This window comes from Erpetoichthys calabaricus, chromosome 3 (genome assembly GCF_900747795.2).
Source record: "Erpetoichthys calabaricus chromosome 3, fErpCal1.3, whole genome shotgun sequence".
Taxonomy (NCBI): domain Eukaryota; kingdom Metazoa; phylum Chordata; class Cladistia; order Polypteriformes; family Polypteridae; genus Erpetoichthys; species Erpetoichthys calabaricus.
Genome location: NC_041396.2, coordinates 287,021,386 through 287,043,149, shown reverse-complemented (window position 1 = coordinate 287,043,149; position 21,764 = coordinate 287,021,386). Strand labels below are relative to the sequence as shown.

The window sequence follows — 21,764 nt, the reverse complement described above, 5'->3', positions numbered from 1 at the left end:
TGCAGGAAAACAAAGAGAGGTTAAATTTTCACTATTGAGAGGTATATTTTCATTTTAAATTATTATTGAAGAGATGCACTCCCCCTTTTCTGTTATAATTTCATGCTATTCTATTCTCATTGTAAGTATTCATGAGGTCTGTATCAAAGATGAATTCACTGAGCATTCACAAGATGGAAGGAGTGCCTTTATTTTATGTGTGGTGCCATGCAGTACAGAGAAGGCAATGACTGACTTTAATAGCCATTACCCTCTCACAAACACACAGTAAATTGGAGACATGCACAACTTTCTTCTTCCCTGTAGGCCAGGGGTCTCCAACTCCAGTCCTGGAGAGCTACTTTGGCTGCAAGTTTTCATTTTAACTCTTTTCTTAATTAGTGACCAGTTTTGCTGCTAATTAACTATTACCCTTTATTTTAATTGACTTATATTGAGACTCTGACCGCTGAATTTATTCTTTTTTCCTTGAATGGGACCTAAACATAAATGTGATGTGAAGTGAGCCAACAGATGACCAGCTAAGCTGGGGCCTCAGATTCCAACCAACTGCACTTCATTCAGTTTCTTAAATTGAAGCCAATTCTCGTTGTTAATTAAACCCGTTACTTAATTCCATGGTGCTCATTCTGCCATGGCAGACATTCCCAAAACTGTTGATTTTCTATTTTTAAAAGCGCTGTCAAAATGTTTTGTGGACCTGAGCAGATCAACATTACTGAGGCCTTCACCTTTCTTTATTTTCAGTTATTGTGTGATGGACAGTTTGCTGTTTATGGGTTGGTTCATTTTGTGTCTTAACATTGTTTGTTTGCTAATTAAGGACAAAAGAAATAATTAAGGGGCCCCGAGTCTTAAGTTGTGCATCAATTAAAATTAAGGCAAAGAGTTAAGTAGCAGCAAAATCTAGTCACTAATTGAGAAAATGGTTAGAATGAAAACCTGCAGCCATCCATAGTAGCTCTTCAGGACTAGAGTTGGAGACCCCTGCTGTAAACTAATGATAAATGAGGCTCTGACGCCAAAATGTTTTCTTCCCCACTACATCCAGAATTCATCAGTTTTAGCCTTGTACATCTTTGCTGAGCCGAGCGCTGAGCAAAAGTAGGTCACTTTTTAAAGCTTGAATGAAATGCAGCTTACAGTAAAACGTATAGACCACATCTGTCAAGGAATCCAATAAATTCTCATTGGGAGACTGAAGTCCAAAAAACAAGTGTAACTTCTTGATAGAGCTTTCCCTAAAATGTAAAAGAAAGATAAAGGAATTAAAAGTTTTAAGAACTTCAGGTTCCTGATTAAAGCACTCTTTTGACTATGATTTTAGTTTTTCCTCCCTCTTAAAATTTTACTTTCTGATTTGCATATGTGAGAGTTGATTTTTATTGATATATTATATATATATATATATATATATATATCTATATATATAAAAATGGAATGGGTGGGTCGTCGGGTGGGCCTTTTTTTCATTCCGTCGTTTTTTCGACGTTTTGAAAATGTAGAATGATTATTTGATTTTTTTGTTTTTATTTGATCGTGTCTATGTAGCCGCCGTCGTAATAAAGTATCGCTAAAATCGTCATTTATCGTAATTTTTTTTGACGTATAACGTCGCCGTCGTCGAGGTCAGTGATACCAGTGCAAAAAATCTGCTTACGGTTGAAAGACACGCCCTACTCACTGGACAGTTAAAAACACCAATCAAACTAATGATGACATCAAGTATTACCCAATCAAAAGTAGGAAAGGAGGCATCTTCATAAAATGCGTGTGGGATGATTTGCATGAGACGCTGCTTTAAAAAAAAAATGATAAAAACAAATACGGGATAAATCCCGTCCAGTATTGATTCAAAACGGGACGCGCAATTTCATTCTCAAACGCGGCACGATTCCGTATTTTAAAGGACGGGTGGCAACCCTACAGTGCCAGGTAACCACCCATACAATCACATTGTGATTCAGACTAGGAATGCAATGAATGTAATTACCCCGATTTACATACAAGGCGAAAGTCTTGCAACATTCAAAGATGATGGTTTGGGATAAGTACACCATACAACATAAAAGAGCTTATGAAGCCTTGAACCGAAAAAAGCAACATCTCAGAGATCGTAAAAAAAAAAAATAGGAGCTAATGTCGTTTTACTCGCTGTAGATTTTAGTCAAACATTACCAGTTATTTCACGAGGGAGACCAGCACATCAACTCAACGCGTGTTTAAAATCCATGCTTCTCCCACGCTCGGTTATATGTCGCGTGTTCTCGGGTAGGTGCACCAAAAAATTTATACATTTAAGCATGTAATGGGCAAACAAAAAATGAGGTATACCCGAAGGCACAGCAGTAGTACTTAATGTAACTTTACTTCTTAAATGTTAATGTTTTACTGTTTAATAATTTATACGCTTCTTATATGTTGTTCAAATTCTTTTATCAAAATACCACTGACAGCGCAATGCACGATAACATCGAGTGAATACACCATACGCATCCGCCCACGGCTGCCCTGCTGTGCGCAGATAGGACTTGATTGTACAATAAAATAAAATAAAGATAAAAAGACTAAAACAATCATCACCCATAAAGCGGATAGTAGACGTGACGTACTATATGTGTACCACATTTCAAGTGTATAGGTGCAACGGTTTGCGAGCTACAGGTCATTTAAAATCCTGGACAGACACACAAATTGCCACGGTAGCAAATTACAGAAGAAGATTTTACTGTTTAATAATTTATATTTATATGAAACGAGCTGTATATACCCGGCGTTGCCCAGGGCAGAAGTAACGTAATCGGTCAAACACTTACATATATACCAAAGTAAACCTAATCGGTCAAACAGTTACATATATAAAAAAACCGAACCTAATCGGACAAACAGCTTCATATATACAGAAGCGAACCTAATCGGACAAACAGCTAATCTATATACATAAGCAAACCTAATTGGTCAAACAGTTACATAAATACAAAAGCAAACCTAATCGATGCAACAGCTTCATATATACAGAAGCGAACCTAATTGGTCAAACAGTTATGCATGTGCAGAATAATTTTACAAAGATTATGCGTGTTAACAATCATTAAAAAGAAAAGATTGAGGAACTCTTCTTCTATATGTGATGAAGCTGGATGAAGCTGACTTGACGAAGACGTAGGTGGCATAGATTGGTTTTTCTAAAACAGAAGAAAAAAATGAGTATCTATTATTATTTTAAATTAGAATGAAAATGAGAACCTTGATTAGAGATAGATTATCCGTATTAAAATATGTGCATGAATAAACTTTTGCTAACTCTCTAGCAAAAGTTTATTCATACAAATTGGCATGGGATGGCTTTGTGAAAAAGTAAAAATTAGATAAAAATAAATTGAGAATGCGTACTTCGATTTGACTGAGATTATCTGTAATGATGAAAAAAAAGTTTAGTATGTTTTTTTTTCCATACGGGAAGGATGTAAAACCTTACATAGGCACCCTTCAGTCCGTACTGAAGGGTAGTGTCAGATTCTTAGTGACTAAAAAACACCCTTTTTATTCCACAGCTACCCCAAAAACCACTATTAGGCATTACTTTGGGGTGGCAGTAGTTTAGTTATGAAACAGCTGGGTCCTGAAAAAAATCTGTCTTATTAGTGGCTTCATCACATATAGAAGAACAGTTCCTCAATCTTTTCTTTTTCATGATTGTTAACACGCATAATGTTTGTAAAATCATTCTGCACATGCATAACTGTTTGACCAATTAGGTTCGCTTCTGTATATATGAAGCTGTTTGATCGATTAGGTTTGCTTTTGTATTTATGTAACTGTTTGACCAATTAGGTTTGCTTATGTATATAGATTAGCTGTTTGTCCGATTAGGTTCGCTTCTGTATATATGAAGCTGTTTGTCCGATTAGGTTCGGTTTTTTTATATATGTAACTGTTTGACCGATTAGGTTTACTTTGGTATATATGTAAGTGTTTGACCGATTACGTTACTTCTGCCCCGGGCAACACCGGGTATATACAGCTCGTATATATATATATATATATATATATATATAAATAATTACTATTCAAATATACATTGATTACATTAATTGAATTAATTGAATGACTTTTTGCTTTTAGCACACTTAAGAAGTATTTTAATTGAAGCCTATTGATCTGTGACCCAGTCCCGCTGCTACTTTAGCACAAGTGTTGATAACAGTACAATCTCATGTAGCAGAATCCTGACTCCAAGAGGGTCCTGTTTATAAGTAAGTAACAAGGACATGAGAAATTAAACTAATCACATAATTCTGTAATTTCCGAAGTGCATTTGTGAGGTGTTACCACCATCTGTAAGTTTGTCATCTCTTTCAAGGTATCCTTCTCAACCTGAACATGGCTTTATGATTTAACTTTGACACATATTCAACCTGTGTCATTCAGAAAAATAAAACCAATAATATACAGTAGTGCTTATGAGATTTACTCTTACTGGTCACCTGGTCACCTTTATAATAGATGCTCACCATGCTAAAGACCACATGAGTCACTATGTTCTTGTCAGTTATTGAGGAATGGAAGTGGTACTGTACTGGTGGTAAATGTTCAAAGTTGTTGTATTTAACACCAAATTCTATTTGTCTACAGTTTTAAATGTTGACATTTCACATCAAAATGGACAGTTTAAAGTCCGTAGTATAGTCTACAGATAATTTTACAAAACGTGCCTTGACACCATGGTTTTATGGGTTTGGTTGTGCAGTCTGATTCGCTCTTTGACCCTCAGCAATTCACTTATTCTTCTTATTCTCCATTTAAAAAAAAAAATCAGTGAGAACAATTTTAATGCATTCTGAACCATAAAGTGGCCCAAGGATTAAATCCATAAAGTCAATAAATAGCCTACGCCTCAATTATCAGTCCTTCACAATTCAAATACCAACTGTGGCACAACTATGTCGCAGGAAACCATTATGCATACACTGACACACTTATACTTCTTGCATATACAGTATACATGTCAGATAACTTGCACATTTTAGGATTAAGGCAGGAAAACTAGACTACAATAAGAAGAATCCATGCCTAAATACATAGAACTAATAAAAGTTGCTTGAATGGACCTTCCATGCTGCAAAACCAGCACCCAACTTTTCATATATTTTTCCCATTTGTACCTGCCAGAGTGAACCAGAATAACCAAATGTTTTTTTTTCTCGCACTTAAAGTCTTTATAACATATCATCTTTGTCCCATTCTTCAAGCGTGATGTCTAATTGGGCTCACAGTAATGTCATGTTCTGTGTCCAGAGTTAGAAAAAGTGGGTAGAGTCTCTCAGGGACATTGAACTCCATGCATGTGAAAGAATATATATGAGATCTTGTATCCACATTGTAAAAGGACAAGTGCCCATCCTCATAATTGAGAAACAGTCCCACCTTGGAAGGCTTCGAACGCAGGAAAAGAGGAGTTTTGGGATCTGTGAGGATGCTAAACTCTTCTCCAAAATAACGTAAAACCCAGTAGCCTGTTTGGGGCTGCATAGTGACACCACCCTGCCTCTCAGCAGACTCCTTGGTAATGCCAAGTCTCCAGTAGGTATTCCCTTCCACCTCCACCTCCCAATAAAACTTCCCCCAGGTGTAGCCCTCCGTGGCCAAGACACAGGGCCATCCGTCAAATTTCTGGGGATTGTTGGATGGATTTGGGATTTCCACATCAGCCCTCCGGGCTCTCTTCCCATCTTCTGAGAGGATCAGGCCAAACTGCACTGTGGGGTCAAGAATCACTTCCACTGGAGGAAAGGCAGATGATTTGTTATTTGATAATCTTAACAATTTTTCATAACAAGAGCAACTCACTCATACAGTTGATTCAGACTCCTTCACTTTATGCATGTGTTATTGTGCTGTACATTTAGTTTTCCATTTTGGCCCCATCAATCTACCCTTAATAAAGCATAATGACAAAGTATGTTTGCATCAAGGTTTGCAAATTTATCAACAATTAAAATTTGTGAAATCTAATGTGTCACCTATTAGCCGTATGTAGATATACAAGCATTTAAGCAAAGAAGTTACCCTTATGCATAGAAACATCTAAGTATATACTGTACATTTTCTCGTCTTTGTTTTGCACTTGCACCCATCCAATATTACATCTTTCTTTGCATGGACTGTAGGATATATGACTATGGTCAGTTAAACTCAAGTAATTATGACTATTCAACACAGGGCAATACTGTAAATGGGACTGGAATCCAAGAGGATTGCGCTAACCACTGCACTACAATACTGTCCACTATACTCTGGGAATTAAATACAAAAATTGACATACCTCCACAGTCAATCATCGCCTGCCATTCTGCAATTAAAAAATGCAATTAATGACCAACAAGCTAATAATTACTTCAAGAAATGAATTACGCACTTTAATTTAAAATGCAATACATTTGTCTATGTTTTCAACTCTGAAAATAGACTTTAAGAAGCATTTCTATTTTTGTAAATGCAGGGTCACCATTGTGGTGTGGACGAGTAAAAACTGAATTTCCTGAAAATGATACTCTAATTGCACTCTGATTGGTTTGTGCTTACTTCATGGTTCTTCTGTGATTGGATTCAGCTCATTATAACGACTCATTCACTGATTGGTCACCCTTTACGGAAGAAAAACATTTCACAGCATAGCAGCATAGGGAAAAATAGGGCATCGAAGTTGCTGTCCATGGCACTCTCTGTGTTTCTTGTGCTTATGAATCTAGATTGTGTTTAATAAGGTTTTAATGCTGCATACATGTGTAAAAGACAAATTGTTTGTCAGCCAACACAGTTTTGCGATAAATCCTGTGATCTGTCGTGTTACTGTTGTATTAAAAAATTCAGCACCTCATGAAATTACAAATAACTCACTTGACAGTCTCTAATCAGCATTTAACCAGAAATCAGAACAAGCTAGCATGTATTAAGGTAACAATACTTGGTCCAACAGAATCAAAAACCTCCTTAAGTAATCAAGAGAGGACATTGTCCAGGGTGCAATTATTAGGGTGTAGAGGGTTGCACCAAATCAGACAACAAAGACAATGATGCAGTCTCAAAGTTTTCAAAGACAGCAGAACACACTACAGGAAGAGAAGGCTCCTGAACTGGAAGTGTGACCAATAACCGAATAACGTTAATTTTACTTACAAGGAATTGGCGGTTACAGAGAAAGCTGTATCACAGAGATTAATAACAGAGTTTATAATATCAAATAAAATCTGTGGCCTGTGGTAGTTGTCCTCACAGGTGGCGCAGTGGTAGTGCTGCTGCTTTGCAGTAAGGAGACGGTGGAAGATTGTGGGTTCGCTTCCTGGTTCCTCCCTGTGTGGATTGCGCTTTGAGTACTGAGAAAAGCACTATATAAATGTAATGAAGTTTAGACAGGTATTCAGGTTAACTGCAGTCCAATATTCAGATAAGTCTCTGATAATGCCTCAGGATAAATGCACCTAGTCTTTTTTCCATTTACGCTCAGCTCACCTACAGGATCATCTGAGTGCACGAGCTGATTCATTTAGCCAGGGCTCCAATTTAGGGTTTGTGACTCTAGATCTAAAGGGAGCAAAAGAATCCAAAATACTTGTTGAAATGGAATCAAATAAAGTATGAAATTCCTCTGCATCCGGGTTGATGGAAAAAGTCTCCATGTCATACAATAAGGAGTTTCTAAATGCAGCAGACAGCCGACTCACAGTCATCAGTTTAATCACCTATCAAGGAATTGACGTCTGTCATTATGACTTGGTACTGATATAGTAAATAAAACAAGGTAATGATCCAATACCGGTAAGTCACAGATCACACTACTTGATATGGAGAATCCAAAATGACAGAATAAAATCCAACGTATGCCCCAAATTATGTATTGAGACAATCACTGCGAGAGATTTAAAGAATCAGTAATGCTTAAAATGTCTTTGGCTACAGGCTTAGTTTCACAAAATCTCCAACAATTAAAATACTAATCAAAACTGGTAACGGCGTACTGCACGATAACGTGCAATGAATACACTTGACTTATAGTTTTCATACTCTATCTCTGTACGTTTAGCATTCGTTTGCTCAGAGGTTGATGCGCTTGCTACTTCCTGAGCAGCTCATTTTCTCCACTCTAGCGGCCCGCTTCTTCTTTTCTTCCGTCGGCATCTTTTCACGTTAAAACTGATTAAGTCAGTGTTTGTATTGCAAATACTTTCGTTTTTTTTAATTTTTCACTTAAGCTGCCACTTAAGTCTTGAATCTACCTCAAGAATAATTTAAGATATGAAGAGGTAGGGGAAGTGATGGCGAAGGTGGTAGGGATGAGAATGGCGCCTGTACGCATGCACTGCACGGCCACCCTGCTGCACACTGCTGAGAGTTGATTCTATAATAAAATAAAAATAAAAAGAGTAATAAAATTTATCTCCCCGAAAGTGAACAGAAGGGGTCACGTAGTATATGTGTGCCAATTTTCAGGTCAATAGGTCAAATGGTTTGCGAGCTACAGGTGATTTAAAATCCTGGACAGACAAACGGACAGCCACGGTAGCGTATTATATAAGAAGATATGGCATAACTCCAACCAAGAATTCAAAAAATTCTGGAACAAAGTTCTTCTTAAACTTCAGTGGGCAATAAACTACCACACAACAAAAGACAGGATAGGGTTTATCTCAAATAACTGCAGCTCAGGACTGGAGTAGGCAACAGATGGAATTCAGCGGCAGCTGAAACCATCACTGCACCCTTCACCCCTGCTGTTGGTCTGAGGACTGCTGAAGAATTTACAATCAGAAGGACAGAGCTCATAAAAAGGGACTAAAGTCACCCACATTTAGTCCAGTTTCCATCACAAACATGAAATCTAGACTGTTATAGATAAAATAAATTTGGCAGAATAAAAGTCTTGTTTGCTAGCGATCTAATATTTAACAGAGCCATGCCAATTTTGAGCACATTGCTAGCTGGCTGAGATGCACGACCAAGTGGACGCAGGCTTATGAGATCCCCACCGCCACTCCAAGGCCGAATCCATCATTGTTGTGGGAGCTGAGCCAAAATAACTAACAATGGGCTGGATCCTCAACTGAAACCCACAGAGCTCAGTATGTGGTGGCAATAATATCCACCAGGAGCCTGGCAAGGATCAGCCATACCTGAGGAAGCCAGGTAGGCCCTGTTCTTTACCAGCAGCCTCCCTACTTTCCATGCCTCCTACACCTTTTTCTGCAGGAACAGAGACAGGGGAGCAGGCACAGGCTTAGTGGTACAGTAGCCAAAAAGTGTGATAATTGTCTTGATTAAAAACTTCGACAATATCTCCATGGAAGGTCGAATGCTAAAAAGTGCTTGGCAATCATAGACCAGTAGAGAGGAGACATAATATAGAGACAAGAACGAAACAATTAAAAGTAACAGAGATAGAAGTCTTAGCAGACGGTTTGCAACACACACTGGTGCCATCTTGAGGGTCTGTGTAATTTCAGTTACTAGCCACTCATATTCGTAATTTTGTGGGGATCTGGGTTAAAAAGAAAAACAAAAAAAAGTCATAGAGACAAAATATGTAGGACAGAGTTGGCATTGCCCATTCTGCTAAGCTTTAGTGGCACACAAGACCTGTTAAGAAAGCAGATTTAATAGGAATGCAGGTATCCAGCTGCTCCTTCCTACACTTGCATAAGAATACAGAAAATAAATTTGACAGACAAGAAGAGACCATTAAGCAAGTCAGGCCCATTTGTTTAGCTATCATTTTTATGCAGATGATACTCAACTCTACTTCAATGTTAAAAGTGGAACTCCATCAGAGCTTTCTCAGCTCACAACCTGCCTTAGTGAAATTAAAACCTGGATGGAGCAGAACTCTTTAAAATTAAATTGCAATAAAACTTAACTCCTGCAAATTGGGACTAAAATGCAACTTAATAAAATGAGCTCTTTCCCAGTCCATCTTGGCAGTGATCTCATCAGACCTGCCTCTACTGTAAAGAATCTTGGTGTCATTTTTGATTCCTCCCTCTTATTCCGCTCACATAAATCACATTAAGAAACTTTCTTACTTTCACCTTCATAACATATCCTGTGTTCGCTCCTTCCTCTCCTGAGAAACTTGTCCATGCTTTTATCACATCCCGCATCGATTATTGTAATTCCCTAGTGGCAGGTGCCCCTTCTAATCTTATATCACAGCTCCAGCTTATTCAAAACTCAGCTGCAAGAGTCCTTACTCGAACCAGCAGCAGCGAGCACATCACACCCATCCTGCTCCGTCTTCACTGGCTCCCTGTGTCTTACAGAATCGAATGTAAAATCCTACTAATAACCTACAAAGCTTTAAATAACCTTGGGCCAAACTACATCAGTGACCTTCTCCATCACTATGTGCCTGCCCGCCCACTAAGGTCCTCTGATTCTGGCAATCTTGTTGTACCCCACACTAATCTACACTCCATGGGTGACAGGGCCTTCAGCCCAGACTCTGGAATGACCTACCGAAATTAATTAGATCAGCTGACTCCATAAATTCTTTTATAAAACAACTCAAAACTCATCTGTTCAGGAAGGCTTTTAGCTCTACCTGACTTTATCACCCTTCTCTCAGTTTACTTCTCTGTCAAGATGCTCATGTAACTTCTGTGTGTGTGCCAGACCATCAATTATGTTGTCTGTTTTCTTTTCAGAATTCACTGTCTCTATCTTCTTTATTTATTTATCAGGTTTGTACAATGCTATATACTGTATACGCTGCCAATCTTTATTATATTCTGTAAGTGCCTTGAGCATGGGAAAGGTGCTATATAAATAAAATGTATTATTATTATTATTAGCTAAGAGCAAAGCTGTCCCAATATCTCACCCAGATTTTTCTTAAAGGTTGTCAAGGTTTCTGCTTCAACGACGTGTCTTAGTAGTTTATTCCAGAGTCCCTCAACAATTTCTGTACATAAGTGCTTACTAACTTCAGTTCTAAATGCACATCTCTTTAATTTCCAGTGATGTTCTCGAGTATGTGATTCCCAATAAGCTAAAAGAATATTGCTAGATCTCCATTATCAATGCATTTCAGGATTTTATATACCTGGATTATGTCCCCAGGCAGTCTCTTCTGTTTTAGACTCAACAGTTAATTCTCTGAGTCTGTCGGAGTAGGACATGTCCTTAAGTTCCATGATGGTCCTGGTTGCTCTCCTTTGCAAAGCTTCAAGTACAGTAATCCCTCGCTATATCGCGCTTCGACTTTCGTGGCTTCACTCTATCGCGGATTTTATATGTAAGCATATTTAAATATATATCGCGGATTTTTTACTGGTTTGCGGATTTCTGCGGACAATGGGTCTTTAATTTCTGGTACATGCTTCCTCAGTTGGTTTGCCCAGTTGATTTCATACAAGGGACGCTATTGGCAGATGGCTGAGAAGCTACCCAACCAGAGCGCGTATTATGTATTAAATAAAACTCCTCAAATATATTGTGAGCACTGGGGCTGTTCACACCCCTAGAAGATATGGCCGCTCCTCAAAAAACACTGAAAGATTACCTTCACATTGCTCTCTTCCGTGCTGGGCTTAAATGTGGCTGTTTTGTCAAGCGATATGCTTCCTGCATGGTGCTTCGCATACTTAAAAGATCAAACAGCACGTATTGATTTCTGATTGCTTACTTTTCTCTCTCTCTTGCTCTGACATTCTCTGCTCCTGACGGAGGGGGTGTGAGCAGGGGGGCTGTTCGCACCCCTAGACGATACGGACGCTCATCTAAAAATGCTGAAAGATTATCTTCACATTGCTCCCTTTCTTGCAGCTGGTTTGTCAAGCAATATGCTTCCTGCATGGTGCTTTGCATACTTAAAAGCTCGAACGGCACGTATTGATTTTTAATTGTGTGTTTTTCTCTGTCTCTCTCTCTCACTCTCTTTGACATTCTCTGCTCCTGACGGAGGGGGTGTGAGCAGGGGGGCTGTTTGCACCACTAGACGATACGGACGCTCCTCTAAAAAAATGCTGAAAGGCTACCTTTACATTGCTCCCTTCCTAGCAGCTGCGTTGTCCGGCGGTGCTTCGCATACTTAAAAGCCCAAACAGCCCTATTGATTTCTGATTGTTTGCTTTTTTCTCCCTCTCTGACATTCTCTGCTCCTGACACGCACTCCTTTGAAGAGGAAGATATGTTTGCATTGTTTTAATTGTGAGACGGAACTGTCATCTCTGTCTTGTTATGGAGCACAGTTTAAACTTTTGAAAAAGAGACAAATGTTTGTTTGCAGTGTTTGAATAAAGTTCCCGTCTCTCTACAACCTCCTGTGTTTCTGTGCAAATCCTTGACCCAAGCATGACAATATAAAAATAACCATATAAACATATGGTTTCTACTTCGCGGATTTTCACCTTTCGCAGGGGGTTCTGGAACGCAACCCCCGCGATCGATGAGGGATTACTGTACTGCTATGTCTTTCTTGAACTGTGGTGACCACAAATGCACACAATACTCCAGATGTGGTCTTACCAGTGCATTATATTGTTTGAGTATAACGTCCCTTGACTTAAATTTAACGGTTTTTAATGATATAAACTTTTATCTGCCTTTTTAATTGCTTCTGCACTTTGCTTAGTTGATGAAAATGTTGCATCAACATAAACCCCTAAATCTTTTTCAGAGATTGCCCCCTGTAACTCAGTGTCTCCCATTTTGTATTTATAATTGATGTTCCTTTTGTCCATGTGTATTACTTTTCAACATTACATTTCATCTCCCAAGTGTTTGTCAAGTTCTGAAGTATGTCCAGGTCATTTTGAATTTTTTTGTCTGTCATCCTTCCAATTTTAATGTCATCTGAGAATTTCACAAGTCTACCAACCTGAACTTCATCTGATAACAAAGGTGTAAATCAGACTTGCACTGACATCTCTCCAGAGGCCCACTGGAGATCTCTTGAGCTAGAAGAAGGGAAATGGACTCAAGCAAGGGTAAAGACCTATAATTCAAGGAATGACAACTAAGATGGAGAGAAGAACATCCCTATTAGAAGACACCGATTTTGCAACTAAAAGTGACTTTAATCCAGTCAGGAAAAGGTTCAACTTTCCTTTATATCCACATCCACCCCATCTCTCAAGAGAAGATGCAAAAACTCAGAGAATGGCACCCTATCAGGGATTCTCTTAGGTGGGGGAAACTCTCCAAAATGACAGAAAAACCCTGAAACCTGCTCTCTGAACTTAAAAGCTATGAGCTGCTTTTCCTTGGAGAGACAAAGCTGACGAACTCTTCTGTTTCTCAGTTTACCAAGCGAAACCTGTGTAGCAGTAGTCGAACAAGGCTGAGAGGTCATGACTTCAAGAAGGGAACTTCAGCATCTAAACTCTTGGGCCAGAATGAATAATTCCTTTTCCCTGTGAAGTGGCAAAAGACAACAGAAGGCAAGCTCAATAAGCAGTTGCACAGCACTGACAAGGATCATAGAGCAGAGAGAAAGACTCCAATGCATGAAGAATCCTCCACTTGAACCCAGAGCAACAACAAAGCAACAATTCCACAAAACAACGGACAGCATCATCATAGTAAAGTAGTTATATGTGCCAAGATAAAGCAGTAAACAGCCAGCCTGTATGTTACACTTGTCTGTCTAGTATGTCTGTGTCCAGTCTTATATATCAATATATTGGTAACGGCAAGTCAAAATTCAAAATATCTAAAAAGAAACATTTAAGCATAAAATGTATAATTTTCAAGCATGCAATTAGATAGTTAAAAAAAAAAAAAAACAGACAGCTTCAGCAACTCTCTGATGTACAAACGTAGCTAAGCAAACATTTTCTTAAAATGTGTTACTGCTTAACAATCTCTTATTTATTCAAAAAGTGTTTTGCCTGTTTTCTACGTACACTCCTGTAGAAAAGTGATTTGGATTTTGGTTGTGTTGTGTACTGGATGTTGTCTTGCCAAGTTAAATAAAGGCTTGGTCCAAAAGAATCTGAATAATCCCTAATTTATACACATATACAGTAACAGACAGAAGTGTTAACCACCATACTTCCTATGCAGCTTACGAGGAGATTATATTTTTAAAAACTAATAAAAAGGTCACTAATAGGGCATTTCAAGCCCATATAGTAGATGATAATAAGGTGACAGACTTTTAGGCAGTAAATGAACATTGAGAGCTGTAGAATATTCAGGTGACAACAGCATATTGTCTTTAACACATACCTGAATTAGGCAGGGAACAGATTCTCTCTGTGTGAAGAAAAAGTAAATGATTATATATAAGTACAAAACTCAAGTTTTGTATTAATTATTGCATTCAAGATCAACAACCAGAATGAGAGATCCAGGTATGAAAACGATTAATCCACATAGCAGTTAAACTAACAATCACCACAAGAGGGCAGCGTATTCGCTGGAAAAAAAACAAAATCTAAGCAAGTTTTATATCAAATCATAAATCTTGTTTTCCTTATTGTAAGATATCAAGAAATTTGTAAGATTATTTATGTTATTTTAAGAAATCATGTCAAGTAAATTTTGCTACCAAAACAACTGGCTTGAAATAAAACTTTTCTCTTGCTTAGATTTCACTTTTTGCATTATTTTGGGTGCTCAACCTAAAATGATAATATCTGGAGAAGATCAGATGATGGTAACCTCTTGAGGCTTGTCCTTTCTCTACAGTACTATAGCAGCTCATTCAGTTATAGTTGTCAAGTTTCCATATGGTTGGCCTTATTTGTTATGGCTAAGAAAAGTAGGCCAATGCTGGCAAAGGACAATGCTGACAATGCTTATTTCCACAAAAAACAGAATTCCACTGGGACTGATGACCTCAGGATTTTGTAAGACTTTCCAGCCGTAACAACTTACTTGAACTGAACACTATGAGAGCAGCAAGAGTTCTTTAATGTGGGTTTCCATTAATCAAGATAGCAGCCCACTTCAGGTTCTTGCAAGGGGTAGCTTAACTGGTTAACAAGAATATCCTGTCTTCTAATGTTTGACCTTTTGTGACATTTCTCTGGACAATTCTTGGGCCAATATAGTTGTTGTCACTCTGGAGATTATGAGAGCAACTTCTGACCAGGCCATGTCTTTAGCATAGCTTGAATGGGCTATTTTGGTGATGCCCACCACCACCACCCACTCTATACCATCATTGACCTATTTATGTGGAGAATTCTGGGTACTTATTACTATACACTCCATAATCGCACTGGACCATTTGTGTGCAGCATTTAGGGTACCCACCACCATCTATTCTACACCTTCTCTAAGGTATTTGAGTTATACTGTACATTCTGGGGTGCCCACTACTATCTACTCTGTACTGTCACTTAAGCCATTTGTGGTGAACATTCTGGGGATCCCATGACTATCTACTCCATACCGTCTCTAAGCCATTGTGTTGGACCTTCTGGGGTGCCCACTATTGTCCAATTCCTACACTCTTTTTACCATTTCCCCCCTGGAAGAGCAGCCGTACAAATGAATGAGCAACATGACACCCTTCATCAGTTGCTTATAGTGTCAACCATATTGTTTCACCTGATTGTGGACAATTTTTGGAAACAATGGACTACTCCTTCTGGAGGCAACTGCATTTCTTTCACTGCACATTTCTAAATGTCTAATAACACAATGATATGGTGGAGAAAAGCTGATGATTTAAGGCTTTCACATTCTGCATGTTCTTTTCAAAACCCAACAACTTTTCACTGATTACATTTTGTTGTCACACTTTAAATTTGCTTAATGTGCAAAAAATTAATATACTGCCTTACCAATTTCTTTATACAGATACAAATAGGGCAAGAGATCACCTGAAAGAAAAACAGCAACACAGTCTTAGTACTAATTTTAGTGCTACATGACGTTGACCATTTTTGTCATGTCAAGTCATTGTCGTAATGCATAAAACCATCTTCTTTGGAGCATGGCTTCCTAACCCACCTTTATATAGGTGTGTGTAAATTCAAGTCAATTGAACAGGTTTTATTGTTACACTATTCCTACACTATATATATTCACTTTATGTGAATTTCCTCTTGGGATTATCTATCTATCTATCTATATTGCAGGAAACAGTGGCACAAAATAATTTTTCACAAGACCGTGGTACACCACATACATAAGCACAGGATAAGTGCAAAACAAGTAGAGAACTATACTGTACTATACTATACTATACTATACTATACTATACTATACTATAGACAGACAGACAGACAGACAGACAGACAGACAGACAGACAGACAGACAGACAGACAGACAGAAATTTAAATACAGTCACACACCAATTTATGGCCAACACACTTGAGGCCATTTATATTTAGAGCCGAGGGCCATAGGAAAGCAATAGGGTAATAATGTTCTAGAAATTGTTAAAACTAGCTGCTACAGGCCCAATGACTGTATGCCTATCGTTAATCATGCATAAAGGTAGTGAGAGAAGGGGTGGTGAAGCTGCAGAGTTAGGGTTGTCTTTCCTGTACTGATGCTGCAAACATCAGATGGCCGCAAACTACCAATAAGTGAAAACAATATCTCATTGCACCCCGGAGAGACACTGATTGGCCATGCCATGCAGCATTTGTTGTGCATCATGCAGGTGGCACAGATTTTTTGCAGCCAATCTGTGCAGATGGTTTGCACCTTCTTCTATGAAGAAGATACAAACACATTGTAAATAGTAATACATGTTTCGTTATTATTATTATTGTTTCATAGGGTCTCATATGTTTTCTGACTCTTGAAGGACCATTTAAGGTTTGGTTTAATGGGTGCAGCTAAACGTGGCTAAATCTTTTCCCTTAATTGCATGTGGCCACAGAGACTTGAAGATCAGTTTGTGCTACTCTGTACTAGCAGTCAAAGTATTTGTACTGGTGACCCACACCAGACCCCCAGAGCCTCAACTGCAATGACCTGTACACTTTGCAACCAACATGGCCAATTTGAGATAGGCCAGTCCCAAATGGAGCCATAAGTCAGCACATGATGGTATAGGAAACCTGATCACACTATAAGTTGTTGTAGAAAAGAGAATGGTGGCAAATTGGATGTCAGGAGGCTCTCTCTTGGAGCACTTTTAGCCACAGGCTCAATCCATCATGGTGTGCTAAAAAGCGCCTCTGGGGGTCTTTTCTGCCCAATGCTTCAGGAAATTCAGTGCTTCCTCCTGGAAATACTATGTTGAAATATCTGTACAATATACATTTACATAATTATTTATTTTCATTTACTTACCATCATTGACCTATTTATGTAGGGAATTCTGGGTACTTATCACCATTCACTTGATACTCTCAATGGACCATCTGTGTGCAGCGTTTTAGGGTACCTACCACCATCTAATCCACACCTTCTCTAAGCTATTTCAGTTATTAGTCAATTATTGATTAATTGATAGATTGACTGTATTAATTGTCCTATGAGTCCGTATTCTTGTTTTTTATGGTTCTGTTGGTGTATGCATCTGAATTTCCCCACTGGATTAATAATGTGTATCTAATCTAATCTAGTAATAAATAAAGAAATAAACAAACAAACAAACAAATAAAATAAAAAACAACAGCAACTAATAATAATAATAAAAAAAAAAAACAACTGTAGTAGCAAATGTAACAAATGAACGGCATAGTAATAAACTGCGAGGAGCAGATCTAGCATTACTTATAGTAATGACACTAATGTAATATATCATTTGGAAAATGTATTCAACCATATTATTACTATTACTACTCCTACTAATAGTAATAAAAATATTATCCACATGTTTTGAACTGCCCCCCCCCTTCTTTTTCTTCTGGTCCTTCACCTCTTGATCGTTCCTATTGATATTTCTCCCTCTCATAACATGTCTTTCTTCTCCTGGACCTGTCTGCTGTCCCTCAAAATGAGCAATAATGTAACAAAGCTGGCACTGGCATCTTGCTGGAAACCCCCGAGTTACTTTTTTCTTATTTCTAGAAGTTTCCTTTATATAATCTGGACCCTTCTAAAATTCTCTGCATGGTGAATAGATCATTTAAATAAGATATGTGTCTACCGGATGCTCTGCTGTCTGGGTGTTGGTTTAACTGGTGACATGGTGATCTCATAATATGCCTCAGAGACCACAAAAAGGTGTAGCAGTGAAGGGGGTGTGGGTTGTTTAGTGCATATCTTTAAAGTGGTGACATGCTCGTAACATGATCATTTAAGTCTGAAGGTGGACTCTAAAAACATCTGCGAACTTTGACTGTACCATGAGTAGGTCCATTGTAGAGCTCGCATGTAAATGGCACCGCACTATTTGAGTATGAGGGATTGTTACAGGTGGCTGGAATGATTTTCCATTTGGAGTGAAAGGGTACGAGCTAGAAAATTGCTGGAGGATTATAAGAGGCAATAGTCATGATATCCAGAGAAGGTAAATCAGTGCATACTAAACAGATCAGATCTGTATGAGTACCCAAAAAAACATGAAGAGGTCAATATGACTTGAGGAGCTGAGTGATATCCAGCAGCCATACCACATGCATCTCAGAAGAGGTTGTTCATCTGAAGCTCAGGCCTGGCCAGTACTTAGTTGGGAGACTATATAGGAAAAGCCTGATTTGCTGTTGGAAGAGGTGTTGGTGAGGCCAGCAGGGGTTACTTACTCAGTGGTCTTGGTGTGGATCCTAATGCCCCAATGCAGCGATGGTGACACTGTGCTGTAAAAATTGTGCCATCTTTCAGACTAGACATAAAACCGAGGTTCTGATTCTCTGTGGTTGTTAAAAATCCCTGGGCATATTTCGTAAAGAGCAAGGTGTATCCCAATGTCCAAGATAAATTGCCCTCCACAGCCTAGTCATTCTAACCTCCTTATTATTTCCTGTCTTGAATTGGCTCTCTCAGAAACCACTTCACCACCTCACAGCTAATGTGTGGCGAGTGTACTGGCGAAAAAATGGCTGCTGTTATATTATCCAGGTGGATGCTGCACATCAGTGGTGGTTGAAGTGGCTCCCCACTCACTATGAAAAGCACTTTGAGTAGTGCCACATAAATGTAAAGAATTATTAAAAATGGGCTGGGTAGAGTGGAGATGAGTGTGCAAGGCTGTGCAGTTGGAAGGATGTGCCAGACAGTCCTCAGAGTATTCTGGGTGATTCAAAGGGCTAAAAATTCTGTCTACCTGGAAGATATCATTTGAGATGTGAAAACAGAAGAAAACACAAAGAAAACAGAAAAACAACAGGAAAATAAAATAGCCTTCATGCTTGGTTTAGGGTGTTAGCGTGCAGAAGACCTTGTGTGTTGTGCACGAGTTTCATGTGTCTTTAACAAAGATGGCAGCACTCACCTTTCTGTTCATATTTTTTCTTCAGTCCTGCAATGACAAGAATATAAAGTAAAGAATGAAAGGGCGTTAAGTGGCTTGAAAAGCAAACAAAACACAGCCTGGTATCAGCAGGCACAAGGCCTGGCACAATGCCTAGTAATATTTCAACATACCTTCCATTCTTTTCCTTATCAGGATCAACACGATGGTAACTGCAACTATTAAGAATAACATAATGAGGAAGGCCACCATGAAGCCAGATACATGTGGAAAGACCTCTTCTGTTGAGGGAAAACAGACCACGAATGACTTGGCCAGAACATGATTCTCTCCATATTTACAATATTAGTACAGTATACAGTGTGAATTTACCACACTATGTGCAAGATGCAATACCACAGACTTTACTTGTCACATTTTAGCCCATTTCAAAGGCAAATCTATTTTTTTAAAAATTCATATTACTTTATCATAAATTTTTGCCTGAAAGTTTTGGAAATGTTTGTTAAACAAAAAAGTAAATACCTTTTAAAAATAAATAAAATTGTTCTCATCCCATCTCACTTTGAGAAACCACTTTTCCTGGTGAAGATTGCAGTGGCAAAGGCCAAGCAGGTGAGCCCAGACTTCCCTGTCCCCAGTTACAGATTCCAACTCTTTCTAGGGAACTTGTGTTTACAAGCCAGCCAAAAGATTAAGCTCCTCCATCATGTCCTGGGTTTGCAAGGAGCATCGCTGGGGGACCCACCCAAGGGGCATCTTTACAACATGCTCAAACCACCTCAACTGGTTTCTCTCAATCCACAGGAGCGGCGACTCTATTCTGAGGCTCTCCCAAATTGCTGAGCTTTTCATCTTATCAAGGAGTGTCAGCTCAGCCACTCTACAAAAACCTTTAGTTTATACTCGCTATCTCATTCTTTCGGTTATTACCCATAGCTCATGACCATAGTTGAGGAAAGGAGTGTAGATCAACAGGTAAACCAGGTTTTATCTGTAGACTGGTTCAGCACTTGCAGAACAGATACCGCCACTCCAATCCACTTATCGATTGCACATTCCCTTTTTTTCATCACTCGTGAAGAAGATCCCAAGATGCTTGAACTCCAGCACTAAGGGCACATGCCCACCTCCCTTCATCTGGAGTGAGCAATCCACATTTTTCTCAGAGAAGGAATCATGACCTTGGACTTGGAGGTGCTGACCCTCATCCTAGACGATTCACACTCAGCAGCAATAGTAATTTAATACATTTAGTAAATTTAATAAATGCATAAATATGTTCCCACACTCAAAGCCTTTCTTTAAAATTCCTCAATACAAACGTCAAATTTTATAAACTTCTGAGCAGTGTTTATACTAGTGATAGTGATATATGTCATCTTTAGAAGCTTTGAACTTTAAACACTCAAAACAGAATTTTTGGAAATCACCCCAAAACCTAATCAGCTCTTCAGACTAATGAGGTGCAAGTTGTCTAAAACATATTTAACACAGACACAAGGACACACAACTTTCCAAAAATGCCCCAAACATGTTTTTCTATTGATTTTGTCATGAAAAAAAACTCTTCCTCCATATATAATAACTCAGAGTAGACAGTAATGTTTTTGGAGGACCGGGAGGATAAGCTAAGCTAAGGTCGGAACTAAACATCAATCCTATCTTTCAAACAAACTAGAAAGGTAATTAAAAATCAGCAGTTACAACCAAGAGGAAGACATAAAAAAAAGAAAAAAAAAGGGAAGTCAAAAGGAGTAAAAGGTTTTGAAACATATGAATGTGAACTCTAAAAGTTGCATATTTTGGAGAGACCTATAAAATGTTGCTGAAATTATGGGAAAATTGCTATGACAACGTGATAAGTGAAAAACACCAAAGTAGCAGTGTCATAAGAAACACAGATGGCATTGGGCCATAATAGGAAAAATAGTGAACTTTCTCAATTTACACTAAAAATAAAAACTAATGAGAAAATAATCATAGTCCTTGAATTCTCAAACCGCTAGATCAATACACAGGTTGTGTAAATCCATGCACAAACTCACGTTAAAAACTGAACAAAGGTTTAGACCACAACACTATACACGAAATATGTACAGCATTGAAAGGAAAATGTATCCAAAAAGGTACAAGACAGAAGTGAAGGCAAAATCCAAAAAAGAAGTCATAAAAAAACAAAATACAAAAATCACTTAAATGCAAGAGGAGCTCGAGTGGCTTTTTTGTAAAGGCACTTAAGCATATGGCTAAAGTAAAAGGTCTCTGTCAAGCTTCCTCTTTCATTTTTATTGTCCCGATGAATGATAAAACAGCTGAGGACACTGATAAGAGGAGATACTGGTTAACTAATGATAGTCTTACAATGCCACACTTGATTATTGGAATGAAAATACACACCAGGGGAGAACTGACAAAAAGTCTGCGATGTCCACCCCTGCATAA

General features: G+C 38.4%; 1 protein-coding gene across 1 annotated transcript in view; it reads right to left on the bottom strand.

Annotated features, from left to right (window-relative positions):
- Positions 1-4,155: 4,155 nt before the first annotated feature.
- Positions 4,156-21,764, bottom strand: part of LOC114644553 (butyrophilin subfamily 1 member A1-like) — a 51,061-nt gene continuing 33,452 nt past the window's right edge. Inside the window, exons 5-10 of the mRNA XM_028792615.2 lie at positions 19,493-19,600; positions 19,341-19,367; positions 15,789-15,827; positions 14,224-14,250; positions 6,326-6,352; positions 4,156-5,783 (exon numbers count right to left, since the gene is read on the bottom strand). Of these exons, the coding sequence (XP_028648448.2) occupies positions 5,248-5,783; positions 6,326-6,352; positions 14,224-14,250; positions 15,789-15,827; positions 19,341-19,367; positions 19,493-19,600 (764 nt within the window). The 3' untranslated portion in view covers positions 4,156-5,247. The remainder of the gene's footprint in view (positions 5,784-6,325; positions 6,353-14,223; positions 14,251-15,788; positions 15,828-19,340; positions 19,368-19,492; positions 19,601-21,764) is intronic.